Consider the following 26,933-nt stretch of genomic DNA (forward strand, 5'->3'; position numbering starts at 1 on the left):
GGGCAGGGGGCGGAGACGCCGGGAAAGAGGGGGGTGCAGCCGGGCGGGAGGAACCCCGGGGTTCCTTGGATGCAGGGAGTGGGGACGGTCTTAGAGGCAGGCGGAGCCAAGGCAAGGCCACACGTTTTGGGGTTCAGAGGAGGAGAGACAAGGAGGTGACTGCACTGAACGGAACCCTGGATGGGAGGAGAGGTTCAGCTTAAGATGGATGGAATGGCGGACGCTGGGAGAATGGAAAAAGGGACCCTACTGCCCGGCCTGGGAGGGTAGAACTGAATGAGGAAAGTGGGGTCTAACTGCAGAGGGGAGGGGTGGTGGGGAGATCCAGCCCGGAGCACAACCTGGGCTGGTCTTCTTAATCTCTCCGATTTTATGGGAGCCAAACTGGTCAGTCCCTGGTTTCCACACCTTCCTGCTGCGTTTTGTCAGCAAATGTGCACCTCCACTCCTTCCCTACTGACTCCCAAAAGACCAAAAAATTGGGAAGATGGTGGCCGGAGGATGCGCTGAGCCGGGAGGGGTGCTGGCCACAGATCTGGGGAGTAAAGGGGCTAGAAATGGGACGACCGGTGCCAGGGACGGGGCAGGAGGATGGGGAGGAAACCGCGAGGCCTTCTCTGCGGTGCTCTTCGGAGTCAGGACGCGCAAGTGTCTCTCCTCGGCGAGGGGCTAGCAGCCCCCGCCACATCCCCATGGCCAACAGAAGCACCTTTCCACGCGGGTAGGAACAGCGTCTTTAATGGGCCCCGCCTCCCACGCCAGCTAAGCCGCCCCCCTTGCGTGCAGCCTTCGCCTCCTCCACCGCGGCGCGCAGGGCCTGGGCTGGGTCCCCGCGGAGCCGGGCCAACGCCCCAAGCAGCACAGCGGCGCCATCCCCCGCGCGGAGCTTCTGGCCGCTCAGAAAATAGTGGGGCAGCGTCCCGGCCTCGAGCACGCGGCCCAGCTCATCCAGCAGCCCGAGGCAGCAGGCGCCCGCGTTCTCGGGCCGCGCGAGATAGAGCGCGGGTAGCCGCTCGCACGCCCAGTAGAGCAGCGTCCGCAGGAGGTAGGGCGCCGCGGCCCGGGTCCCGGCCACCAGCGGGCGCAGCAGCGCCTGGGCCGCCGCGTGCGCTTGCAGCAGCGGAGCGGGTATGCGCGCCTTGAGCGCCAGCTCCTGGCGGGCGAAGCAGAGGTGCCAGCTGGAGGCGCCCAGCCCCTCGGTGTGGCCGCCGGGCACCAGGTAGAAGGATGACGACTCGGGGGCCAGCGGGCCGGCCCACGAGTGGCTCCGAGCACCATCGGGCCAGCCGGCCACGGACACCACGGGAATCAGGTCGAAGAGCAGGACGCGGCGCGGCGGCCCTGGCGTGGCCAGGAGGACGGTGGTGAACCCCGCGTGGCGGGCGGCGTGAACCAAGCGTGGGGCACCCGGGACGGGGAACAGGGACTCAGCCACCGCGGCCAGTGAAGCAAAGAACCACGCAGATACCTGGATGGGGCAAAGTGTGGGCCAAGTCTCCCAGTCCTCCGACGGCGGTGGGACTGGGCTGAGGATGGCTGCTTTCCTGACGTCACCATTCAGGTTTTTCAGTGGGGTGGAAAAGCCATGATCGATTCTGTTTTGCTCAGGCGGCTCGGGCTGGGAAACGTTACTAGAGAGTTTTTCCAAAGACATGTTTGGCTCAGGTTCAGTGACATAACCGTGCTGGTCCATGGAGGTTTGGGGGCCCTCGGGACCTCCTTCACTTTTGGTTCGGCGGATGGAGTCACGCCCTCCTGGGACTGGAGGTCCTAGGCAATCCCGCCAAGCCTCCCGGATCGAGGTTCCGCGGACCTGCTCTGGGAGGCACAGCCACGCGGAACAGGTCTCCGCATCCAGTTGGAACTCCTGCCCAGTGCCGTCTAGCGAAAACACGGGCACTAGGAGTGTAAAGCCGGCGTCGTAATGAGGTCCCCGGATGTAAGGACCTAGGGGTGCAGGTCCCAGATCCAGGGAGCCCTCGCGAATCCCACCACGAAGCAGCAAGAGCTCTGCTTGGGGAGGAAACCGGGGGTCCCGACGGTGAATGAGACCTACGGGAAGAGACGGGTTGGGGAGGGCAAGGCCCAAAGCCCCGGGCGGGGTGGGGCGAGGCTCAAGGCTGGGAGCGGCCGGAGGCGGGGAGAGTGACTTACCCAGCAAGGAGAAGACGAAGTCCTTGGCCCGGAGGAGATCGGGTCCCGGCTTGGGCGCGTCACTCCAGCTCTCCTGCACACCGAGCTCCTGGATCAGCTGCGTTAGTTCCTGCAGCTGCGCCCCGGAGCAGAAGTCTATGTCGGTGAGCGGCCGGGCTGGGGCTGGGGGCGGCGGGCCCCACCAGGGCGCACTCCCCCAGACCGCTGAAGCCATGTGGCTCAGCCGTTTGGGGCCAGGGAAAACACAGACGGGAGGACGCTTAGACGGGCCGCTCCTCTGCGGCCAAAAAGCCGCCCGCGTTCTTCTCTCCTCCCGAGGCCGCCGGAGTGCCCCAGACACAGTTCGTCAAAGGGTCTGCAGCTGAAGGGCTCTAAATTTAGTCTTGAAACCGAACAAATAAATACCTCCAACGCCGTTGCCCTTTTCTCAAATGCTGGTCCCCGCCCCCATGGAAAGGCTCACCTGACTCAGCAGGTAAAAAGTAGCTGTTGGGCCCTCCGACGGGATGTTGATAGTCGCCGCCGCCGCCCCTGGTCCGCCTCCCCTTACCTCTCTTTCGGAAGCCGCTTGTGGTCTGCGGCTGCCCTCTTCGGGATAGCTGCAAGGGGTGGGCAGGCAGCAGACACAGGGATTCAACAGGTATCTTCTTCCTGGAGCCCGAGGCCACGCCCCCAAGCTGGGGCCACGCCCCCTTCTGGAGGCCGTCGGGGCAGTTCCGGCCCGGCCCCGCCTCCTGCCGGAGATCCGTCGCGCTCCGCGCTGCTGAGCTCTCGCGCTGTGCTGGGGGTTGTAGTTTGTCTCCCGAGCTGCCGGGGCGCTGAGGCCACGCCCCTGCATCCTTTCCTGTTCCGCTGAAGTAGTGTCTGATGGAAGTTGTAGTTTCTGTGGAGATCAACTCCTGTGACTTTCAAGCCCAGGTCAGGCCCACGTGAACATTCCGTGGGGTTGGAACAGGATGGCTCCGAAGAGCAAATAATAAAGGGGGACGTACCCCAGGGGTCTGGGGGGTAATAGGGGCCTCTGCATCTCTTGTGGGAGTACAGGAGTCCTGGTCGCTTAAATCTAGGAGGGGTCGTCCACGCAATCATAACCTTCATTTGAGAGACGAGACTGCGGCCTATAAAGGCTGCACGTGGTAGGGAGCGGCCAGAGAGGTGTTGGAGAGGGGCTCCCAGCTGGGTGCCAAGCCATCCCTTCGGGGTCAGTGTCAGTCAAGCACACACAGGTAGTGACCCAGGAAAAAACATCTGGCTCAGGGAAGGGACATAGGTATTGGCGAAGCCCACCTCGGACCCATGAGTGCTGGCAGGGAACACACCTCCCATCGTCCAGCTCATGCGCCCACACAGAAGTGTTATCAGCACTGAAAATCAAGTCCAGAGGAAAATCCCAGCCAGGCTGGGGCAGGGCAGTGGAACACTCTCTGGAGGAAATCACTTTCAGTGACCACGGCCACCAGAGATACAGCTCTAGCCCAGGATGAGCCTGGGACCCAGAATGAGAAGACAGAACCACAGGGAACCAGGGACAGACCCGCAGACCAGACCAGTCCACCACCAGACCAGGATTTCTGACATTCCCTTTGCACCCTTCCCTGGAAGGACTATGTCCAAGGTGAGGTCGGCCCATGTCTGCAGCAAAGAGCTGCGTAGAAGGGGACTCAGAATCGAGCTTGATTTGGGGAGCCCCGATCTCAGGGGTTCTGAGTCCCTGACAAAGAAATCTCTTCGCCCTCAGCAACCTTGAGGCCCAAAACACAGCTCAGAATGGGGGAGGCAGGTTTCCATATACCTGGTTGTGACCTGAGAGACCAGATGGGGGAGGACTAAAGGCTAGGGTCTTTGTCACAGTCTGAGGGGCAATCGGGTATAGGGTGTCCCTGTCCCTACTCCTTCCCTCCTCCCCAGAGGGTGGCCTGTCATCACATTGAAAACAACTAAGTTCTCTGGGTTCTGTGCAAGCTTTGAAGATGCTGGGTTTGAGTGACAAGGGAAAGGAAAGTTTCTGTAAACTGTAAAGCATTGCTGTCCGATAGGTTTTTCTGTGACAGCGGAAAGGTTCTAAATCTGTGCCATCCAATACAGTAGCCACATATGGCTACCGGGCACTTAAAATGTAGGTAATGAGACAGAACAGAATTTAAATTTTTTTTTCCTTTTTTTAAGTAGGCTCCATGCATGCCCAACATGGGGCTTGAACTCCCGACCCTGAGATCAAGAGTCACGTGTTCTACCGACTGAGCCAGCCAGGCGCCCCTAAATTTTAAATTTTATTTATTTATTTATTTATTTATTAAGATTTTATTTATTTGACAGAGAGAAGTCACAAGTAGATGGAGAGGCAGGCAGAGAGAGAGAGGGAAGCAGGCTCCCTGCTAAGCAGAGAGCCTGATGCAGGACTCGATCCCAGGACCCTGAGATCATGACCTGAGCCGAAGGCAGCGGCTTAACCCACTGAGCCACCCAGGCACCCCTAAATTTTTAATTTTAATTAATTTATGTTTTAACAGCCATATTTGGCTCATGGCCACTGTATTGGATGAGGCAGCTCTGGGCCTTGGGGTTCCACCACACAGGGATGCAGGAGAAACAGGGGCAGGGATAGAGTAGCAGCCCTCATCGGGCCCTGTGGGGGGCCACAGCATCAGGAACAGGGCTAGGGTGGGATGTCCCCAAACAACCACACAATCGTTCTCTCGCCTCTTTATTCCTGATGCACCTTTGCCCCCTCTTTCTCCAAGGTTCTCATCACACTCTGATATCCCCACTCCTTGGTGGTCTCCGGGGGGTTGCTGCACGCCTCTTGGCGACTGCGTCTGGGAGACAGAGCTTCACACTTGTCCCTGCCCACCCCAAACTGTCTCTGGCGGGCATCGAAGACCACATGCCCGACTCGGGTGCCTGACCCAGGGCAGTAGGGCTTCCAGTTGACTTTGGGAGGCATAGACATCTGGCGATAGCTCTGGGAGGCTGAAGGCACCGGATCCACGGGACGGTATGCCCAGTCTTGGCCACCTGCTCGCCGGGAGGATGGCTGCAGCTCAATTAGCAAAGGGACCTCTGAGAAGGTTTGCAGGTCATTGTAGATCACCGCCGGGGGCTTGGGTGAGCTGGAGTTCTGACTAGGTGGGACAGGCGGCCATGGAAGGCGCTGTTGTGGATCTTCCTTCTGGGGAGCCTGCTCGGATGCACATGACTTTGGGCACAGTGAGGACTTTGGGGTCTGAGGGAGGCCCAAGACTTGTTCTGAGTCGGTACTTAGAGCAAGGCCTGGGTTCTTGGGGTGGTTGGGATGTGAGATAAGAGGTGAATCCTTGTGGAGGCTGGATTCCCTAATAAGACTTTGAGTCTTGGGGAGAATATGGTCTTGCGTAAAGGCTGGGCCCCTATGGGAGCCAGGATCTTGATTAATTCCTGGGTACTGGTGGAAGTTAGGGTCTTGGGTATATTCTGGGCTCCTGTAAATTCCAACGTCTTGTGTCCGGCCACATCTCCTTTCGACTTCAATGGCTTGTGTCAGGCCTGGACTCTTGTAGTCTCCGGAGTCTTGGGTAAGGCCTGAGCCCTTAAGGAGACCAGAGGTTTGGATCAAGCCTGAGCACCTGTTGACTTCAGATTCTTGGTATAGGCTCTTCTGTGGGCAAGGATCTTGGGGAAGGCCTAGGCTCCTGGAGACTCCCAGCTCATGAGCATGACCTGTGGTCTTGTAAATTCCAGAATCTTGAGAGGGTCCCGCACTATTATGGAGGCCTGTTGTCTGGGAGAGATCTTGCCTTTTATGGTGTATAGTCTCTTGGTTTTGTTCTAGATTCCTGTAGACGCCAGAGTTTTGCATAAAGCCTGAACTCCTCTGAGTGTCGGAAGTTTGGGGAAATGGTATGTCCTTGTGGAGGTTACAAGGTTGACTGAGACATGGGCTTCTAAAGATACCTGCATTTTGAGTAGGACCTAGGCTCTTTTGGGGGCCAGAATCTTGGGTAATGACCAGATTCTTGTGAAGTCCAGAATCTTGAGAAGGGCTCGGACTCTTGCAGAGAGAAGAGTCTAGAGTAGGGCCTGGGGGCTTGTTTAGGCCTGGATCTTCAGCAAGGCCTGGGTTCCTTGGAACTCTCAAGTCCTTTGAAAGGCTTGAAGTCCTTTGGAGGCCAGAATCTTGGTTGAGGCCCAGACTCCCCTGAAGTTTAGGGGGCTGGGGTGGAATTGGGGGTTGGAAAGTCTTGGAGAAGTGCGGAGGGATGGGGAACTGGGAAGAGGAGACGGACTGAGAAGATTTGGAGGTCGGGGGAAAGGTGGGGGGTCGCACTGAGTCGGAGAGCTGCTGGTGGTTGGAGGCTTGATGAGGGACAAAGGATCTGGGGGACATAAGGGGCAGAGAAAGAGTGCACGGTGGAGAGATGGTGCTCACTGAGCTCTGGGTAGTGGTCGGAGAATGAAAGCAACGCTGAGAAGGTGTGGCCTCCTTGGAGTAGACGAGGAATTTGGGGTAGACCGGAGTCTGAGAGTCTGTGCGTCTCCTCTCTGAACTGCAGGGATGGAAGCTAAGATAAGGGAAGATCTTGGGCTGCAAGAACTTGTCTTTGGCATCATTCGAGATCTTCCATTCCACATTTCCCAACTCCAGGTAGCCCAGGACGGAGCCTGTGGAGTGCTTGGCACTGTCCCTGTTGGGTTGCTTCGTTGTTGGCTCCACTGTACCAGAGCTGTCCAGACCCTGCCCCTCTTGGGGCCTGTGGAGGGTGCCCATGTCCTTTCTGGAATACCCAGAGGGCGGAGGGGGGCACATATGGTGTATACTCTGCTTCACCCTGCGGGCATCATAGACCACGTGGCCAGTGGAGAGGTCTTGGCCAAAGGCAGTCAGGGTAGACGGAATAGGAGTTAGGATGGGGGTACGGGTGGTCACAGAGACTGGAGTGGGAACAGGAGTGGTCGTCAGGGTCATGACCAGAGTTGGGCCAGGCGCTGGGAGAGGGGCTGCGACAAGGGTCGTTGGGGGAGGGGCTGAGGCAGAGGCGGGAGAGGGCACCAGGGGGTGAGGTGCATGGGTGTGGGTTAGATGAGCATGGCCTGGAGTGCAGGCTGGGCTGTGGGCTATTACATGCTCAGGGGTGTGACCCAGGGGATGGGCTGAGGGGTGCTCAGGGTTCTGGGCCTGGGCAGGAGTGGGCTGAGTGTGCTCAGGGGTAAAGCCTGGGGAGTAGGTATGGGCCTGGACTGCGGTGTGCTCGGGGCCATGGACTGGGGCTGGGGTGTGTTCAGCGGCATGGGCTTGGGGGGTGATGTGCTCAGGGGTGAGGGCTACGGAGTAGGTATGGGCCTGAAGGGAGTGGTATTCAGGGGCTTGGGCCGGGGAATGGATCTGGGCCTGCGGCAGGTTATACTCAAGGGTGTGAGCTGGGTCGGCCTGGGGGGTGGTGTGCTCAGGGGTGTGAGTTGGGAAGGAGGTCTGGGCCTGGGGGGTGTGGTCAGGGGCGTGGACTAGGGAGGAGGAGTGGGCCCCAGGGGTGGTGTGCTCAGGGGTGTGGGCTGGGAAGGAGGTCTGGGCCTGGGGGATGTTGTGTTCAGAGGCATGGGCTAAGGAGGGGGTGTGGGCCTGGACTGGGAAGTAAGTGTGGGCCTGGGGGGTGGTGTGCTCCGGGGTGTGGGCTGGGAAGGAGGCCTGGGCCCTGGGGGTGGTGTGCTCAGGTCCATGGGCTGGGGAGGAGGTCTGGGTCTGGGCTGTGGTGTGCTCAGGGGTATGGGGTGGGGAGTGGGTGTGGGTCTGGGCGGGGACACGGGGTGGGTCATAGTCTGGAGTGTTGGTCTTGCTCTCATGGGGCAAGAGGAGGGGAACCACGTCCACCGTGCTCATCCTGGGGAACTGGGAAGGTGTCTGGTGCCTGGAGATAAAGGGGGCCTGGGCCTTTAAGGCTGTGACCTGGGAGGCTTCCCCAGCTCCCATCACCCCCTCCTTCCACGGTCCCCAGGGAGCGTCCACAGGAGCCCTGGTGTGTCCACATGGAGGCGGCACCCAGCAGCACCCAGAAGCTTTCTCGTTGTTCATGTCTGGAATCCAGGAGTTGAGATGGTTAGGGTGCCCGGCCAGGAAGCCGGGGCGACGGTGGAAGCGGGAGGAGACTCTCGAGCACAGGTTCTTGGGGTCCATGGAGCAGCGGGTACACATGGGATGGCCACCTGCACAGCTGGGATGCTTGTCTGCGGGCACAGTGGGGAGGGGGCAAGGCCAGGGCTCCTGAGGGGCTGAGAGAGGGGACAGGCCCACATCCTTGAGGCCCTGCTGAGGTCCACTCACCTTTGGGGAAAAAATGATGGAAAAGGATCCGCAGAGAGCTCTTCAGATGCCTCCAGAGCTGAGGGGAGCAGGGGAGGGGGGAGCCCGGACGTGCGGTGAGCCCTGCCGCCCAGCCCGTGCTCAGCCCCATCCCGGCAGCCCACCCACCTCGGCCCCTTCCCACCACGGGGCTCCCCCAACCCTGTTGCCCCCGCCCTGACCAGAGTCACCACGTTGATCCCCACGTTGAGCAAAATGACACTGCCCAGAATCAGAAGAATAGAGTCTCCAAGGTCCTGGCACTTCCTGGGGTTGGTGCCAGAGCACACTTGAGCTCCGTGGTGGGCTCGCTCACCCATGGCCGGGGGTCCCAGGACTACCTGGGCCCCCCCGTGGCCCCCACATACTCACTAGGAGCCAGACTCCTGTCTTGGGGGAGGGGGTGAGGGACTGGGTCACAATGGGGCAGGTGTTGGGTCACAATGAGGGAGGGGAGGAAATGGAGGGCCTGCTCTGGTACCAGGTTCTCCTCACCTGAGTCCCCAAAGTCCAGCGGGACTGAAAGCCAGCGCCCTGCCCTGGGGCCCTCATTCCTCCTCTGTTCCCTCACTGCCCTACCTTGCTCCCTCGAACACTCATGCAGTCTGTCCCCTCCGCCACTCCCGAGGCTGGGAAGACCTTGGCCTCAGAGCCTTGGCCTTCTCCCTGCCCTCCATGGGGCAGTGGCCCTGGATCTAAGCGGACGTAGGACGCACGGGCCTGGAATCTGACCTTCACCGTGTCGTGTGGGGCTGAGCCGCAGAGCCCACTTACGGACCAGGGAGAGCAGCCGCCCAGAGCTGGTGGAGGTCTCCCAGTCTCCTGGCTGCAAGGGCCCCGTAGGGCAGCACGGAGTGGAACCAGGGTCCTGCCAGGGGGGACGGAGGCCACAGCCACGGGGACGCAGGCTGACAGGAGGAGGGACCCTTCCCAGCCGCAGAACACACCACAGTGCTTTCCGAACTCTGTTGCTCTTTATTCCTGCCTCTCTGTGTGGCACCCCCCTGTTGCCGCGGGTCAGTGAAGCTTCCCGGTCCGGCTCCGGTGCAGCGATGGCCTTGAGGCCGAGGCGGAGGGCGGGGGCAGCGAGTTGGCCCGCGCTCGGCTCTCCTGCACCTGCCGCTTTAGCTCCAGGCTGTCGTAGACCTGGCAGCTGGCAGTGCCCCCCGGGTTCCTGCTGAGCGGCAGGAAGGTGGGCTGGGGCTGGGGGGGCTCGGGGACCTGGGCTTCAGGCAGGGGCTGGGAGGAATGGGGGAGCAGGGCCGAGCAGGGGGCTGGGGCCCGTTGGTAGGTGGTCTCGCCCAGCATGGTGAGGGAGGTGGAAGTCGTCAGAGGGTGCCGAGCCGGCAGTGCCTCAGCCCACTCGGCCGCCCGGCGCCGGACCTCGTGGGGCTCGCGGGCATTGTAGCTCAGGTGGCCCGTGGATGGGTGCGGGCTGCGGCTGGGCTGGCTGTAAGTGTGGCCGGGGACGCTCCGCCGGTGCGCCTGGGGGGAGCAGTGCTCACGGGCCTCGGGCCGGGAGCCCCGGGGCACCAGGGTGGGCGGGGGCTCAGAGCCCTCCAGACCCCGCCGCCGCTGGTCCCAGGAGTCATAGAGGAGCTGGCCGCTCGAGGGGTAAGGGCTGAACCCCGCGGGGACCCAGGAGGGATTGGGGGGCAGCCGGCGGAGGGGCGGTGGAGGTGAGGCCCACTGCTCTACCTCCATGCTGCCCCAGACTCGGGACTGGGAGCAGTGGGGCCCGCAGGACTGCAGCCGCAGCTCCGACTTGGCCTCCACACGCTTAGGCATGCGGCGCAGCTCGGGCGAGAGGTAGAGGGAGGGTGGGGGCAGACTGGCCAGGATCCCGCCCCGGCGGCCCCACAGCCCCACGTTGGAGGGCAGGCCCCTCTGCGGGTAAAGCCCTCCCCAGCCGCCCCGTGGGTACTTGGGGTGTGGGAAGGCCAGGTCCTCCTCCTCCAGGTAGGAGTCCAGGTCGCCCCCGAAGGAGGGCACCACCCGCAGCTGGGACATCTTGCGGCCTTGATGGTGGCTGAGGAAGGCTGAGCGGTTGTGGCATAAATGCTTCTGGTTCTTCAGCCCCCACTGGTGGCTGCAAGAGTTGTGGTGGTGGTGGTGGTGGTGGCGGTGACCGTGGCCGTGGCGTTGGCGAGGGCCACGGCTGCGGGGACGGTGGCGGTGGCGGCGGGGGCGGCGGTGGCGGCAGGAGCGGGAGCTGCGGAGATGGTGGTAAGAGGAGGACGGGTAGCACACGGGCCGGGCCAGCTTCACTTCCATGGGCTCCAGGGTGCAGTGGACGTGGACGTCTTGGGGCTTGGCAGGGGGATCCTTGGTGGGACTTTCACAAGGCTGGGAGGTTTCATCTGGGGGTGACAAGAGTCCGTGAGGTCGGGACGACTGTCAAAAGAGCTCGGGGTTGGGAACAGGACGGCATAGGTTTCTCGGGTTGTGCTGGTGACGATGGGGTGGGAGGAAGGGGGCCATGTCCCCGACCTCTCTTACTGCCATACTTACTTTTCTGATTAGTCCAAGAGATCATCTTGTCTAAGACGTTCTGGAGTCCATGCCACATCTGGGGGTGGGGAGAGGGCGGGAGTGAGGACCGAGCGTCTCTCTACCCGCACCCCGCCCCGCCACACTCCTACCTGGCTCCCAGCCAAGAGCACACTCCTGCAGGTGCAGGTGCCCCCCCCCTTGCCTGTGGGGGCGGCCTGCCGCCAGCACTGACCATGGTCACCACGTTGATCGCAATGTTCACCAGGATGACGAGGCCCACCAGCAGAAGCAGCACATCTTCGGGATCCTGCGGATGTTCCTGATACTGATTACAGCACCCCACGTTGTCATACCAGAGCTGGTTTTCCATGGTGGGGGGGCCCTAGGGCCACCTGGGCCACCGCCCCCCCCCCCAGGCCCCAACCACACTGTACTCATGCTGGGACCTGGGGACAGCTACCAGCTGGTGAGGGGTCTGGGTCATAATGAGGCACATTGTGGGGAGTCACAATGCAGAGGTGGCCACTTTTATCCACGCGGCTCGCCCTTAGATGGCCATGGCCGCCCTTGGTTGCCACTTGATGGGGCCCCCGTCCCCGGATATCCCAGAGCTCAGTCTGTCTCTGTCTCCCACAGGGGCCTGCTTAAGTCGCCACCGGATTCGTGAGTTGAAAATAGGGTCGCTATAGTTGTAAGACGGTTTTCACAGGGCTCGAAAGGTCCATAAAGAATTTCCTCCAAGTCGTTGTCCTCATGAGACATCATGGCAGCTTGTGGAGTTTGTCCCCTCGACCCATGCTTACTTGGCGCTAGCAGCTAGGGTGACAGCAAGGGTCCCCCCGGGGTCACCCCACTGTGCTGTTCCCTCCCCGTCCTTCCTGTTTCACTGCGATGATTCGTCTAGCACCTACCCTCCCCCACCTTTTCTGGCCAAGGATTGCAGCCAACACAGTGTGGTCACCAAGCCCACTGGTCCCCTCGCTTCGGAGCAAGACTGACTTCCCACACGCCCCGGTTGCTTTCATCTGCCAGGGACCACCCCCCGACCATGCTCTTTTTGCTTCCTAACCAATTGCCCTCCCACTGACCTAGACCTCCCAGCGGGAGAACTGTTAGATGCCCCCTTAAGAAAACCTCCCAAAATTCACAAAGCACAAAGAGATGTCATTGTTGACAAAGGAGACTTGTTCAGAAGCAGGTTCATGACTGGGGCCCCTGGAAGTGGCGCCCTCGGGTCCTTGAGTCATTTGTCTGAACGATGGGTGAAAAACTCGACCGGAATAAGGCAACATCCAGTGGGCGTTCCCCTTCGAGCCCCTAAACACGTAGTGGGTGCTCGATACTCACTGAACGGGATCAAAGTGATCAATGATGTCGGCTGAAAGCGAACAGAGCAACAGGCCCGTTGCTCTGTTGCTCTGTTGCTCAGAAGGCCTGTCTGTCCACATTCCGCGCACACATCTGCTACGGAAGGTGGGGTCCGCGGCCTTTGGCAGGGGAGCACTCACATGGCTTCGGTTCCCAGGCGCACCGGCGGCCATGTGCGTGTCCGCATGTCTGTGCATGCGTGTGCATGTGTGTGTGCAACGCGGGCCATCTAGGAGCAGGGCAGGGCCTGCGTTTCCCTGCTGCGTGTGGTTGGGATGCTCTGACGAGTTCCTGTGGTCGACTGAGGCAGGTGGGAGCCTGAGGGGCCAGGCTGACTCTGTGTGACCGTGAATAAGTCACTTTTCCTCCCTGAGGCTCGGTCTCCTCTTTGGTGACAGGCAGGTGCTAACCGCAGTAGTGAGGTCTCAGAGGGCAGCCCTCAAGAATGTCCCCTGTGTGTGGTCCTCGGCTCCAAGCCTGCTCGCGGCTACAGGAGCTTCCGGTCCTGACTGGGGCGTGGGGAGGCCTGGATGCCCTCCTTCCCAGCAGCCCCGCTCAAAGAAACTAGGGCTTGGGGTGGGGGCACACATCACACCTGGGGGCTACAGCCCAGCCCTGGCTCCGGCCGAAACCAGGCCGCTGAGGGGCTAGGGCCACAGGGATGGGGGTCTCTCCTCTAGTGCAGGTCAGTTTAAGGATCTGGGCCGGAACCTGGGGGGCTGCTCTGGGCACGAAAGAAAACAGGGGAGTGGCAGGTGGGAACCTGCCTCATCAGGGGCTAGGAGAGAGCTGCGGGCAGGGCCCAGGGAAGCTAGGAGGTTGACGAGGGTCCTTGGGGCTTGTGAGGCCCCTGTGGCCAGGGAGACCCTTCTCTGAGTCACCACAGGGGCCCTGGCTTCCCCAACACCACCGCGGACCACCTCCTCTTTTCCTTTTATTTTTGTCCCAGTCACCCCTCTGTCACAGAACGGTATACCCAGCCCTTGTTTGTCCCCTCCACGGCGTTGCTGGACGGGGAGCCCAGGGGGTAGCAGTGGGACAGGGCCTCCACCTCACGGGTCAGCTCCCGGAGCCGCCGCCGCACGTCTCGGGCGTCATATACTACGCGGCCCGAGGAGCGGCGCCGGGGGATGTCAGGGACGTGGGCAGGGCCCAAGACTGGCGGTGGGGCCACAGGGGCAGGGGCACAGGGCTCCGGCTCAGCCTGGGCCCCTGGCCCCACCCCGCTGTTCCTATGGCTCAGGGCCTGTGGGCTGGGGGGCGGGGGGTTCACCGGGTACACGTACGCCTCAAGGCCTAGCTCTGAGCGCATCTCCGCTTTGAGCGGCCCGCCTTCCACGGCCTGCTGGAAGCGAATGGTCTGGGGAGGGGGCTCCGCGGCATCCTGGGGCCAGGGAGCCCAGAACCCCTGCGTGGACTGAAAGCCCTGCCAGTCTGCGGGCTGATCCCAGTGGTGGGAGCAGACTGCTGGGTGCTGGTGTGGGGGCTTCTCCTCGTCGTCCGTGTCGGGGACCCAGGCTGCCGGGCGGTGGGTACGGCGGCCTGAAGAGCGGCGGTGGCGGTGGCGGCGACTGGGCGGGGGGGTCACGGTCATTTTTACAGGGTCCATGGTACATCGGAGGTGGACTGCAGGGGCGCTCTGCTTCGGAGGCTGGGGCGGCTTCCCTGGGGAGGATGGCTTAGAAGCTTCTGTAGATCAAGGGGAGGCGGGAGGCTGGTGGAGAGGCTGGCAGGTATGCTGGAGCAGGGGGGAGGCTCCACCGCTGAGAGGGGAGAGTGGGAGGGGAAGGGGCCGGCTCTAGCTCAGGGCTGACTCACCAGGTTCCTGCCTCTCCTGTGCCCCCCACCCCTCCCCCGTCCCCAACCCCCGGCCCCCCGCTTACCTTTCTCATAAACAATATGGAACACTTGGTGTAAGAAGCCACGGAGTCTTCGCCAGAGCTGGGTGAGGGAGGACACAATGACCCCGGGCGGGCCCTGGCCACCAGGCCTCCCGCCGCTGCCCTCCTGCCAGTGCCCACCCGCCTGGCCCCACCCTGACCAGCGTCACCATGTTGATGCTAATGTTAATGCAGATGACGAGACCCAGTAGCAACAGGATGGAGTTGCCCAGGTCCTGACAGTTGTTGCTATTGGAGCTGTGATACGACGCCCACCCAGGCCGTGGCCGCTCAGCCATGGCCATGGGGGTCCCTAGGGCCACCGGGGCCCCTAGGCCCCCAGCCCACTGTGCCCACAGTAGCCACCAGCCTGCATGCCTGCCCCAGGGGCTCCTGGGGGCAAGCGGGTCACAATGATGCCGGGGCACTCCCTCACAATGTGCCAAGAGGCAGTCTTGGGCTCGTGGGTGGCCCTCCAGCCTGGGCCCAGGCCTTGGCAGAAGCCGAACCCTTCACCTGGCATGCCTGTCGCCTGGACCAGCCCGTGTGCCCCCTGGCCTGTCTGGGTCTGCCCCCATGACCCCAGACCCTTTCTTCTCTATACCTGCCTCAGGCCTCTGCACACACCTGGGCCTGGATCGGAACTCCCCGCACAACCCCACTACCATGGCAACCGTACCCCAGCACCCACTCCCCCCTTTCTGCACTCTGAGCTGCTCCCGGAAATGGGCTGTGGGCTCAGACCACCTCCTTCTCCCTCACCCGCAAGTGGAAGCCCTGAGGCTTAGCTCCTCGAAGTACACCCCCGCCCCACCACAGCAGGCACAACCAACAGTTAAATTTTTATATTTACAATATTCTCTTCATCTTTTGCCAGGTTTAAAAATGTGTACAGAGCCGCAAAGGGTTGGGGCAGGGATGTGGGATTGTCTGGGGGTTGTTCTGGGGAGAGGGGCTGGGCATTGGAGTCCGTGGCTGAATCATGGGGTCCCCCAGCCCCCGTCCCATGCCCCAGTCTGGGGGGGGGCATCTGTCTACAAGGTTCAGGGCCCAGGTCCCTAGCATTTAGAGGGCATGGCCATTTGGAGAGGAGCTAGACCAGGCAAGGGGAGGGGTCAGAAAAGAACTAAGTTTCCATGGCGGGAGGTGGGAGAAGGGACAGTCAGGAGGCAGAGTTCTGGGGAGCCAAGACCAGGGATTCCGGATTTGAGTGTCAGTGGAAGACAGCCCCCCACCTCCTATTCAAGTTTGGCACTAACGAACCCGCCCCCAGCAGACAAGGACTTTCCTCCACTGGTGTCCCTTAAAACCCTACTTGACACCATTCTTCTCTCCCAGAGGCCCAAACCCTTTCTCCCCAGGCAGTTCCTCTCCGGGGCGGCCACTGCACACGACCTTTCAGATTCGCCCTGCTGCTATCTGCCCAAGCCCTGTCCCCCATGGCCCCCTCCATCTGTTCTCAGCACTGCTGACCTCATTCTCTCCCCAGCCTGTCCCATGAAGCCTTTCCCCCTGCGCCCTCTTCCCGCGGCTCCTTTCCTTCAGCCCCGGCTGAGGGAAGGGGGCCTCGTCAAAGAAGGGGGTCGGCGGCTGAGGGGAGAAGGTGTTCTGACACTGACACTGGGTGGCTTCAAGGAGGGAGACAGAGAAGGGAGGAGGGACACTGAGGCAGAGAGGGAGGGATGACACAGGAAAGGAGGAGAGACACAGGCAAGACCCCTTTCGCTGTCACTTCCGTCCCCCATATCCCATTTGTCCCCAAATTTACCTGCCCTGGCCCAGGCCTGGGGAATCCTTGGAACATTTTGGGGGTCTCCCCCCCACAAACCCACCTAATCCAGTTTGGCACGGATGAGCAGTGGTCTGAGAACTGAGGGAAAGGCTGTTCTCAGACCCCAGTGAGGGCTTTGGTCAAACATGCATGGCCTCCGTGGGTGGCATGCCACCCCCCCCCCCCCGACTTGGCAGCTCTTGGGTGGGGGAGACAGGCTGTGGTCTGCCCCCAGGATTTGTACGGCCTCCACACTCCACTTCTGTCAGTCTGAAGTCTGTTCCCACCTACTGGGGGGGGGGGGGGGAGCTAAGTGCTAGGCCTCAGGTCTGGGGGGCTGCGGGGGGAAAGCTGGCGGGAAAGGGGCTGTCTGCATGGGAAAACACACATCCACATGCAAGAACATGTTTCCACTCAGGGAGATGCGTCCTGGACCCGTGGGAAAAGTTCCCAGGCAGCCCAGGGACAACGGATCTCCTCCCTTCCCCCCGCAGGGAATCCCACCAGAGCACGGTCTTCATCTGACATCGGCCACGGGGGATAAACATGCTTCGCTGGGGTGGGTGGGTGGGGCACACAGTGGGAGTTGGGGGGGGAACGACTTGATTTCCTCGGTTCCTTCCCAAGGGTCACTGTCCGGGAACACACCACTTCCAGGGTCTCCATTGGGTAGGGAGGTGGGGTGGGGGGGGAGAAGGCAGGAGGGAATGGGATTCTGGGGTACAAATCCCCGCAGAAATTCTTTTGAGGGGGCCAACATGTGTCCAGGGCGGCAAAAAAAAACACCTCACCCTGCACATGGGAAAACACACCCCCTCGTGAGAAAGCACGCCTCCACGTGGGAAAACATGTCCACGTTTCCACACAACCAAGACTGGTGTCCCAATGGAGGGGCCGGAACTCCCCGGCTGTTCCGAGGCCCTGGTCCAGAGAAGAGGACGGGCCTCTCGGCATGGGAAAGACACGCACCCCGGTGCGGAAACCCATGTCCACCTGGCGCTCCCGCCGCGGGGCATCTCCGGCGCGCGAGAAGCCTGTGGCCAGTCCTCTTCCCTGCCTTCTGGCCGCATTGCCCCCCGACGGCGGCGGCCATGGCCACGGCCACGGCGGCGCTGGCGGCGCTGGCAGCAGCGGCGGCGGGGAGGGCTAGGGAGGGGGGCCTCCCCCGCCAGCCTCCCCCTATACCCGAGTGGTGGAGTGGGGGTGTGGTAGCGTGTTGTTGTGGCTGGTAGCGGTGGGGGGTGGCGGGGGGAAGGGCCCGAAGGGGTGCAGGGACGGGGGCGGCGGGGGCGGCGGGGGCCCCAGGCCGCTGGGCAGCAGGGTCAGGGCCCCGGGGGCCAGCAGAGGTACGTCGTCCGGGGCCCGTCGCAGGGCTAGGGTGTAGTCGGGCGGGCAGGCGGGGCGCAGGGCCTCGGCGGGGTCCGCCCCGACGCCCCCGGCCCGCTTCAGCTGCAGGGACACCAGCTCCTCCTCGGGCGGCAGCTCACGGCCGGCGGCGGGGAGCAGGGGGCCCCCGCCCGGTACCCCAGAGCCCGAGCCGCCGGGGGGGGCTGAGCCGCCGGCACCGCAGCTCCTGCCGCCGGTCCCGCTTGTAGTAGAGCGCGGCGAAGGCCAGGATGTTGAGGAAGAGGAGCGAGGCGCCCACGGCCACCGTGACGCTGAGCTCGGTGGAGTAGTCTCGGGAGTCCCCAGGGAAGCGGTCGTAGGCGCGGGGGCCCGGCTCAGGCTCAGGCTCAGGCGGCAGCGTGGCGGGCGGCGGCGGGCGGCGCGTGCCCGGGGCGCCGGGGGGCGGGCGCGGCGGCCAGCGCGTGGCGTAGGGGGGCAGGCGCGTGGTGGTGGTGAAGAGCTCCGTGTGCAGGTTGTGCAGGTGCGGCACGAGCTCCAGCCAGAAGGCCACCTTGTTGGCGCGGTAGTTGTCGCGCACGCGCGGCTTCAGGCCGATGTGCAGGTACTGCTTCTCCTTGCTGTTGAACTTGCTCCACACCACCTCCTCGAAGCGGTTGGGCTTGGTGTGGATGAACTTGGTGTCCTGCGGCACAGGCTGGTTGGGGTCGCTGCGGGCACAGGAGGGCAGGGCGAAGGAGGAGTGAGGGGGAGGCCCGGGCGCACCTATGGGGGAGGGGTGGGCAGGGAGACCCACAGAGACGAGGGGGGGCAAGAGGGCCCTGAGACAGAAGGAAAGGCCAAGAAGCAAGAAGCCAGAGGCAGAAGAGAGAGAAACTGCCAGAGACAGGCAGAGGTGAGGTGGGAGGGGCAGACCGGCAGAGGTGAGGTGAGAGGGGCAGAGACAGGCAGAGATGAGGTTGGAGGGGCAGAGACAGAGATGAGGTTGGAGGGGCAGAGGTGGGCAGAGATGAGAACGGAGGGCCAGAGACGGGCAGGGAGTTAGCTGGCGAGAGAGGCAGAATCTGAGACTGAGGGAGAGAGACACAGTTAGGAATGGAGAGACAGAGGCAGGGGACAGCCCGCCAGGATGAGAGCAGCAAGCAAAAAGCTTGAGTCAGTGGATTCAAAGAGAGAGGTAGATAGTGTCAGACACAAACTCTCACACAGAGACACAAGCCCGGGCATCAGAAGGAGAGCAGAATGCCCGGAGAGGGAGGAAGAGGCCCAGAGAGACAAACCCAGAGCCGAAACCAGCAAGGAAGCCCAGGCAATGATGGAGGAATGACCGTGTATGGAGTTGGGGGGCGGGACGCTAATGATGGCAGGGGTGTGTGTGAGCCTTGGCCTGCAGGGGGGCCCCCCAGCCCCACTGGCCCTCACCCAGTCTTGGCGAAGTTGGTCCAGTAGGTCATGACCACAGCGCTGAGCATGACGTCATTCTTGGAGAAGTTGCAGGGGAAGAGGTCGGTGGCACCCACCATGGGCACGCCAAAGACGTAGGGCAGCTCATCCCCATGCGCTGCATCTGCCCACTCGGGCCGGCCCTCGGCCTGGCAGTGGTGGTAGAAGGTATAAAAGTAGACAGGGGACTGGTAGTCAGCATGTAGCTTGGCGGTGGCCACTGCCGGTGCCACCCACTGGTGGTCTGTAAAGAGCGCCAGCAGGGTCTTTCTCCGCATCTCGCCATTGTCCCGGTCGGCCCAGTCCGTGTACATGAACTTGATGGTCTCCCGAAGCACGTCCTTGCCCTCCGGGTAGCCGTACAGGTTGTCCACAAAGTTGGAGACGGTGAAGTCAAAGGCGCTGGCAGACACGCCGTCCTCGCTCTCTGCGGAGTCCTCTACGAACTTGAGACCCTCTCCTTGGTTGACGCCAATGAGCATGTCGTAGTTGAGGAACTCCCCCTGCTGCATGAGGATCTCAGGGTCATCGGGGACGACGTCACCGTCCACCACGGGCCCAAAGGCGATGTGGTAGCTGGGGAGAAGCGGTCAGGGTCTCATCACCTGCTCCCTGGCCTCCTCTCAGCTCCTAGCCTGCCGAGCCTTTCTTTCTGCCTCGGGTGAAATCTCCTGAGTCCTTCGGGGCACGTGGCCTCTCGGGGAGTCTTCCCTGATGCGCCTCATGGCCCCTCATGCACCCTCTCTCTGTTTGGGCGCCTGCATTCAGGGCGGGCTCCCGAGGGAAGTAGGCTGGGCTGGCAGAGGGGCCTGAAGCCGATCCGAACGCCCGCGGGCACCTCTCACCCACAAGGTCCTGGGAACCAGCAAGGAAAACGGAGGCCCAGCCCTGCCCGCTCCCACCCCCATACCGGGCGGGCTGCACGTCCTGGTCCACCAGCTCCCTTGAGGGCTTCCGGCGCAGGCACTCCACAGCCTCCGCGCTGTCCTCCCGGTCGCAGCCCACTTTGGCCGCCAGCAGCCGCGTGTACTTGAGCGGCTGGTAGTTGACCGACCAGCTGGAGATGGCCGTGCCGCTCTGGGCGATGGCCTTCTGGAACAACCCTGGCAGGACAGGGCGGGCTTCAGGCTGGGCTGCCTCTGCCGAGGGTGGGAAGGGGGAACCTGGTGGGGTGGGTGTGTGGGAATGGGGATGGGAGGGGCAGGCCACAGTAGTGGGGGGCTGCGTACCTTCTGAATGGTGAGACAGGATCAGAAGGTTGACACAGGAGGCCCCTGCCCCTGATCCGAAGATGGTGATGCGCTCAGGGTCACCCCCAAAGTGGGCGATGTTCTCACTGAGCCAGCGTAGGGCCTGGATCTGGTCCAGGAGTCCGTAGTTGCCTTTGGCCGCCTGGTCCCCGGTGCTGAGAAAGCCTGGAAGCACAGGAGGAAAGGGGCTTCCTGGGGGTGTCAGAGCACCCTTGCCCCCTTTCTGGGCAGCTCGGTCCAGCCCAGAAGCCATTCTGCTTCCACCAGGTCTAGAGGAACACCGCCCACCCCCGCCCCACCCAGACTCCAGGCCCTCGAGTGGGCTGCCCGCCCTCACCGAGCACCCCAAGCCGGTAGTTGAGTGTGGCTACAATGACGTTGCCGTAGGCGGCCAGGACGGAGCCGTCGAACATGTTCCCGGTCCCCTCCATGTAGGAGCCACCATGCAGAAACAGCATCACCGGCTTCTTCCCGGAGTCCCGGATATCTGCATGGGGAGGGGGCGGGCAGTGGTGGGCCAGGGTTGGGGGACAAGAATACAGTCAGACCGGCCCCAGCACTACCCAGCTCCTGGGCCTGCAGAGGACCAGCCCGGAGCTCAGGGGACATGTCTCTCCAGTCCCTGCGGGGGGGGGGGGGGGAGCAAGACCGGATTCCCCTCCCTCCCTCCCCAGGAGCCCTGGCCTAAGGTCCCACCCCACCTCCTGCCCGCCTGCCCCATGGCACTTCTCCGAATGCCAGACAGACCTTCCAAGAAGCCTAAGAGGTGGTGGGGGGGATCCTCCCCAGGGCATCTGCTGGATGCAGGGGACCCCCTCCCCACACACACACAGCAAATCTCCTTCCTGCTCTGAGGAAGAACAAAAACTCCCGAGACTGACTCTAGCGCTAGAGATGCTGGGAGGGTCCCGGCGGTTCCTCTGACTCAGGCCTTGGGTCTCGGGTCCACGTGGCAGCCCGGTCTGTGGGTGAGGGGTGCCAGCCTAGGGTCCCTGGGGGCCTGGTCTCCTCCCTGCCCTAATTCCTTTCTAGGTCACCTCCCCAGTTACCATGGCAACCCCCAGCCTAATTACTGTGGCAGGAGGAGGCAGGGTGGGAAAAAGCCTGCTTGATAAAGCCAGGGTACAGCTCTTTAGTCCCCCCCCCCCCAACACTGCCTGACCCTGGCTTCTGCACTGGACGCCCCTCTTGCCCTGTCCCTAAAGGATCCCATGAATCACTGGGCTGAGGCATGACGGATTCCAGAAGAGGGGGGAGTCTGGGAGGGCTTGCCACGGCCCCCAAGGCAACACCAAGTACCCTTCTTAGCGGCCCCCCATGATTCCACCACAGCGCCCGGCTGGGGTCCCCCATGGCCCACAGACCCTCCTCCCTCGTGACACTCTCAATCCCTGACTAGCCCGGGCCTCCAAGTCCCCAGCAGCTCTGCTCGCCTCCGTCCTCCTGATAGAAACTTTCTCCTGCCAGAAGGTGAGCCCACAGGACACTGAGAGGTTCCCCCCACCCCTGCAGACAGCTGGTGGCCTCCAGTCTCTTAAGACCTTCTCTGCCACCTCCCTCTACCTGGTGGGCTCTGCCCTCTCCGTGTCCTCCCCAAACCCTGCTCTTGCCCTCCTTCTGGAACCTTCAGTGACTTTCCAGCCAGACTCAGGCGGGAGCCTCCTCCCTGAAAGGCCCTTTCTCTTCAAGTCCTCAGTCCCCCCCCCCTCCCCACCCTGCACCTCCACTCCCGGTGTGGGGGGAGGAGGGGGTCGGAAAGGGAAGGAGCAGGGAGGGGGGCCGGGGCAACAAGAAATTCAAAACCAACAACAAAAAAACAGGATCAAGAAAGAAGAAAGAAAGAAAAAAACAACAACAACCAAAAAGCGAGAAGCTCTTGGGGGGGGGGGGGCAGATTCAACAAAAAAAAAAAAAAAACCAAAACCAAAAAACCAAAACCAAAAAACCAAAAAGATCCACTTTTTTTTTTTTTTTGGAAAAAAAGAAAAAAAGAAAAAAGTTCTTTGCATTTTTTTTTCAAAATTTTGTGGTGAAACTTCAAGATATTGGGCCCTGTTTTCAAAAATTTCCAGATTCTTTAATGCGCTTCAAATGTTTGCGTTTTCTGCATCTGACAGGCTTTTGAAAATTTTAGGTTTGTTTCTTACGTTTCAGTTGTGCCATCAATTTGCCAACTTAGTTTTTTTTTTCAAATGTAGTTTTACTCCAAATTAAAGTTGGTTTTGTTTTGTTTTTTCAAATGTTACATGTCGCAAATTTCCAAACAGTCCGAATTGCTGCCGAACTCTAAACGTTTTATCCAATTCTTTGGTGGGTTTTTTTTTTCCCCCTCTGACATTCCAATTTCTTTTTTCACTTAAATTTTGGCCGTGTTTGGCTTTGCTTGCAGGTTCACTAGTGGGTCCAACATTGTTCAAATTTCGTTTGAAGTTTTCGTAATTCTTTTTTCCAATTATTACAAATTTTTCTTTTCTTTTCTTTTTCGTTTTTAGTTGGGAGAAACGACTTGGGGGGGCCTTGAGGGCCGCGGGGGTGGGAGGGGCATTTAGTTAGGGGCGGGGCCTTGAGCGTCCTCTAATCAGCAACCACATGCAGCAGCGGGGTTTTTAAATCTACCTGTGTCTGGCGGATTGAGCGTCGCCTCGTCACGTTTTTTTGTGAGCGGACCTAAGACCGGGAACACAAAACAGAGAAAAAAGGACAATTTTGTGGGGAAAGATGGGGGTCGGGGGGAGGTGGTGGATGGGGAGGGGAGGACAGAAAGCAGAAAAGGGGAGGGTGGAGGGCAGAAAAAATAAGCCAAAAAAAGCAAAATTCGTTTGCAAGAAAAAGAAACCAAGAAAAGAGAAAAACGTTTTCTACAACCCAAATTTGTTTCCCCTCCCCGGAAAAAGTCATGCCCCAAAGAAAAGGCTGGGTTTGGGGGGTGGGGTGGGCTGCCTGAGTGGGCTGAGGCCTGTTTTAAGACATAGCGACTTGGCTTGGAGACGTGTTTGCTAATTGCTGGAAACGAAATGGTGTTAGAGGTGGGGGTGGGGTGGGGAGGGGAGGCCCGCCCCAAGCCCCAAGCCCCAAGCCCCAAGCCCCAAGCCCCAAGCCCCAAGCGGGGGAGGCCATGGCCAGCTTTGCCACCAGCGCCTCCACTCACGCGGGGCCCTCTCCAGGGCCAGCCCAGCACCTGCCTGCTCCCCCAGGCTGCGAGGGAGGGGCGGCAGCAGAAAGGGCCCATCTGGAAGATCTGGAAGGCAGAGCCTAGGGTGGGACTGGGGGCCGCCTGCCCCTGCAGCTCACAGCCCTTCAAGCCCTCAGCTTCCCACTGGAGTGCTGGGGCCAGGTCAGCAAGGGCTGCCTGTCTGCCTGCGCAGCCTCTCACCTGGCCAGCATTCCTCTCCCATCCGCACTCGGGGATCTGGCTTCTCACCCCACCTCCCCGATGTGTGGCAAAGCAGGGAAAGGGGTCATCAGGTCTTGCCCTCCTCTCCACCTCTACCCTCTGCACCCCACAACCGCACCCCTCACCCAGGCCAATTCTCCCCCCACCGAGAACAGTCAACTCCCCACCGGGGACAGGAGCACCTCCTGCCCCCCCCCCGGCCCACCCAGCCCCCGGCCCATCACTGCTCTAATGCCAGAAAGCCCCCCTCCCCAATTCGGGGTTCAGTCCACAAATAGGGAACAGGAAACACAGCACCCTGAGCCACCCTGACACATAGGGGCCAGGAGGTGCTGGGAGGTATGAAGTATGCCCCTGGTCACGGAAAGACCCTAGGCGGGGCTCAGAGTTTGGTTCCAGGCTCCTTGCAGGAGGGGGAATTGGTTGGGGCAAAAAGCTGGGAGCCAGAAAGCAGAGGGGGTTCCCCTCGCTGATTGGCTTCTCCTCATTGGCATGGGGAGGGATGGGTCAGTGAGGTCCAGGCCAGCCTCTGGAAGGCTTCTCTCAACTGGTGATGAGGGCCCCATAGGGACCCATTAGGGTTGGGGTCTGTTCTCTACAACAGGATGGGGATGGGGATGAAGTCAGCAGGGCATGTGTGAGCATGAGATTAATGTGTGAGAGTGTGTGTGTGTGTGTGTGTGTGTGTACGCGCGCGCGCACTCATGCCTGAGTCAACCTCTTCCTTGCAGAGCTGGTGTGAAGATTCAGTGAGATCACCTGCATGTGTCAGGACCCAGGCAGGTCTGTGATAAGCGATGGTTAAAAATACAGAAGGTGTGGGCATAGGTGGTGTGGGGGCAGGGTGGACATTTTGTCTGGAGGTGCTGGGCTGGACAGCCCATTGGTGGGAAGTCTGGGCTGGATGGTCCGTGTGAGGGGCGAGGGGATAGCCCACGGAGGGGGGCACAGGCATGGACAGCCTATGAGGAGGCAGGAGCGGGGTGGGGAGAGCCCTCGAGTGGAGAGCACGGAGATGGACAGGCTGTGCGGAGGTCCTGGGGCAAATGATTCAGAGGCCATTGTGGAGGGCAGGCTGCTGGGGCAGGGGGCCCACGAGAGGGCAGGGGGATGTGGAGTGGATGGCTCTCCCGTGGAGGGCATGATGGTGTTGGAGAGGGCGTCTGGAGTGTATTGGGATGAAGAGTGGATCAGGGTGCCTGGAATGGGGACGGGGTTGGAGCAGGGGGTTCCTTGTGTGTATTGCAGGCCTGGGTTGTGGAGGCATGGTTACCACGGGAGGGGTGGGATTGGGTTAGGGTGCACGGTTGATAGGGGGAACAGGGGGTGGATAGCGATACCCCAGGAGCTGGGAGTGAGGTGTTTCAGTGCTCGATCTGCGGGAAGGGTGTAAGCTTGCTGGGCATGCTATCCCAGCCCGAGCTGGGACACAGGGGGTCTCTAGGCAGAGCTGGGGTAAACGATGCTTAGGAAGTGTTGAGGGCTTTGGGGGCTGTGGTGTGAGTGGCCACATGGAAGGTTACTAGGGCCAAGGTCTCTGTAGGGGTGTTACTAGGACACATGACCTGTATCGGGGGATACTGGTGAGCACGGGTCTAAACGGGCAATAGGGTCCACAGCTTCCGAGAGGCGCTGGGGTGTGTGCTGCGTGCGGGCACTGGGCATCTGGCTACGTGGGCGTTGGAGCATGTGGTAAGTGTGCAGGCTGGTGGGGTTCCTGATCCCATGTGCTGACGAGTTGCGGTTCCCAGGGTATTGTGGTATGTGCGCACCTGACATGCGGATAGTGGGGGCCTATGGTGTCCGTACAGGGGTTCCTGGGTACCAGGCCTGTGTGTACATATAGTTGGCAGAAAACGGCCTGTGGGGGATGCTGTAGGAATGGGGGGTCCCTGTGGTGGTGCTGGGGTGTTCTGGAGTAGTGATACAGAGAGTCGGAAGGATAACATGGGACTGTTCATGAGGCTCGGCTTGGGGCCGGCTGAAGTCGGGCTGAGCACCTTGGCAGGAGACAGGCAGGTACTGTGAGATACAGTCCCGGGGCTGAAGGTTGGCTGGTGGACGACCTTCAAGGATGTTGTGCTGGGGGCTGGGAGCACTGAGGGGGCAGGGGGTGAATGGGACAGCTCCTTTCCCAGGAGAGCTGGTCGGTTGGAGTGGGGGGCGCCCGGAGGGAAAGATGCTCTCATGAGGATGGGTGGGCTGTGCTGTGAATGAGGGGGGTGCGTAGGGATCAGGGGACAGAGCTTTGGAAGGAAAGGGGACTAAGCTCCCTGTGGCGCTGGGCGTGCAATGGTGCAACATACGGAAGGGTGCCTGTGCACCTGGGGAGGAAAAAGGAGACTCTCTGAGCTGTAGAAGGAACCAAAGGGGGTACTGCTCAGGGACAAGCCCAGACCTGGGGTGGGAGGTGGGGCAGTGGCCAAAGTGGGCGACTAGGCAGGGCGAGATGCTTCCAATGCCCGCTTCCGTGGAGAGACAGTGTGTGTGTGCCTTGGTGGGGATGGGGTCTTTAAGCCCAGCTTGGTACCTGCGGATCGCCCTGCAGGCACCAGGACCTTCCAGGGTGGCTATCTGCGGGAGAGTTCCTGCGACTGCCCGGCAGGCCCCCATCCTACCCTGGGAGGGCCCGCGCAGCCTGCAGGGACCTGAGGCCTCTCGCAGGGGCTCGGCCAGTGGCGCGAGGCTGGGGGGTCTGCGTGCATGCGTGTGGGCTGCGTCCGCGGGGTGCCCAGCCTGGTTCCTGCGCCCTTACCGTCCTCGGTGGGCACGTAGAGGTTGAGGTACAGGCAGTCTTCGCTCTGGTTCTGCACGTAGGTGGCGGCCGCCTCCAAGTTGTCGGTGAACCACACGGGCAGCATGATGGCGGGCAGCGCCCCGTGCAGGTTCTGCGGGCAGGCGGGCGGCAGGGTGGTGGCGTTGCGCACGCCGGGCCACGAGGCGGGGGCCTCGGGCGGCTGGAAGCGGCGGGCACCCAGGGGTGGTGTGGCGTAGGGCACGCCCAAAAACTGCACGACGGGGCCCAGGATCTCGTTGTTGAGCTCGCGCCGCACACCGCGCACTCGCCCATAGGCCGTGTTCACCACTGGGAAGCGCTCCTCCCCGAGGCTGCTGAGGCCCAGGCCTGGGCTGCCTGGGGAGCCGCTGCTGGGACCCCCTCCCCCCCCGTTGAGCCCCTGCCAGCCCCACCAGACACAGCGCCAGGAGCCACATGCTGATCGGGGGACCCCCCCTCCCTCCCCGGGACCCCCCCCCTCGGAGAGAGAGAGAAGGGGGGGGAGAGGGAGGGAGGCCCCCCCTCGCCCCAGTAGGGAGGAGGGGGCGGGGGAAAGGAGGGAGGAGGGGGGTGGGGAGGGACCTGGGTTAGACTGGACAGAGAAAGGGTCTGTTCCTCTCCATGGAGGGGGCAAGGGGTGGGGAAGGGGAAGGAAGTGGGAGAAGGTGAAGGCAGGCCCCGACTGCAGGGCGGAGGGACGGGGTGTGCAAGAGACAGACAGACAGACAGAAAAATACAGAGAAGTGGAAG

At 61.6% G+C, this 26,933-nt stretch overlaps 5 protein-coding genes across 7 annotated transcripts; all 5 read right to left on the minus strand.

The window, feature by feature from the left end:
* Window positions 1-722: 722 nt before the first annotated feature.
* TMEM102 (transmembrane protein 102) lies at window positions 723-2,854 on the minus strand. 2 transcript variants are annotated; one of them, XM_059380914.1, is made up of 3 exons: window positions 2,618-2,854; window positions 2,155-2,515; window positions 723-2,052 (listed from the first exon to the last, which is right to left on the minus strand). In XM_059380914.1, the coding sequence occupies exons 2-3, from the start codon at window positions 2,366-2,368 to the stop codon at window positions 737-739; spliced, it is 1,530 nt and encodes a 509-aa protein (XP_059236897.1). In that variant the 5' UTR covers window positions 2,369-2,515; window positions 2,618-2,854; the 3' UTR covers window positions 723-736. The 2 variants fall into 2 exon arrangements, with proteins under 2 accessions (XP_059236897.1, XP_059236896.1); XM_059380913.1 differs by having other exon boundaries at window positions 2,155-2,854.
* A 2,048-nt stretch (window positions 2,855-4,902) lies between these two features.
* Window positions 4,903-8,784, minus strand: SPEM3 (SPEM family member 3). The gene is given in 4 exon segments (XM_059378596.1): window positions 4,903-4,941; window positions 4,943-8,349; window positions 8,447-8,504; window positions 8,647-8,784. Coding segments are annotated over 4 exon segments (3,642 nt in total).
* A 697-nt stretch (window positions 8,785-9,481) lies between these two features.
* Window positions 9,482-12,061, minus strand: SPEM2 (SPEM family member 2). 2 transcript variants are annotated; one of them, XM_059380344.1, is made up of 3 exons: window positions 11,190-12,061; window positions 10,976-11,033; window positions 9,482-10,824 (listed from the first exon to the last, which is right to left on the minus strand). In XM_059380344.1, the coding sequence occupies exons 1-3, from the start codon at window positions 11,325-11,327 to the stop codon at window positions 9,482-9,484; spliced, it is 1,539 nt and encodes a 512-aa protein (XP_059236327.1). In that variant the 5' UTR covers window positions 11,328-12,061. The 2 variants fall into 2 exon arrangements, with proteins under 2 accessions (XP_059236327.1, XP_059236326.1); XM_059380343.1 differs by having other exon boundaries at window positions 11,107-12,061.
* A 149-nt stretch (window positions 12,062-12,210) lies between these two features.
* On the minus strand, window positions 12,211-14,956 carry SPEM1 (spermatid maturation 1). The gene is made up of 3 exons (XM_059380346.1): window positions 14,367-14,956; window positions 14,209-14,266; window positions 12,211-14,014 (listed from the first exon to the last, which is right to left on the minus strand). The coding sequence occupies exons 1-3, from the start codon at window positions 14,508-14,510 to the stop codon at window positions 13,275-13,277; spliced, it is 942 nt and encodes a 313-aa protein (XP_059236329.1). The 5' UTR covers window positions 14,511-14,956; the 3' UTR covers window positions 12,211-13,274.
* A 78-nt stretch (window positions 14,957-15,034) lies between these two features.
* NLGN2 (neuroligin 2) lies at window positions 15,035-26,709 on the minus strand. Its single transcript, XM_059380342.1, is given in 9 exon segments — window positions 15,035-17,524; window positions 17,526-18,030; window positions 18,743-19,339; window positions 19,674-19,866; window positions 19,993-20,178; window positions 20,351-20,500; window positions 22,630-22,680; window positions 26,163-26,571; window positions 26,573-26,709. Coding segments are annotated over 9 exon segments (2,508 nt in total). The 5' UTR covers window positions 26,621-26,709; the 3' UTR covers window positions 15,035-17,155.
* Between the last annotated feature and the right edge of the window lie 224 nt (window positions 26,710-26,933).

This window comes from Mustela nigripes, chromosome 16 (assembly GCF_022355385.1).
Source record: "Mustela nigripes isolate SB6536 chromosome 16, MUSNIG.SB6536, whole genome shotgun sequence".
NCBI classification, from domain to species: domain Eukaryota; kingdom Metazoa; phylum Chordata; class Mammalia; order Carnivora; family Mustelidae; genus Mustela; species Mustela nigripes.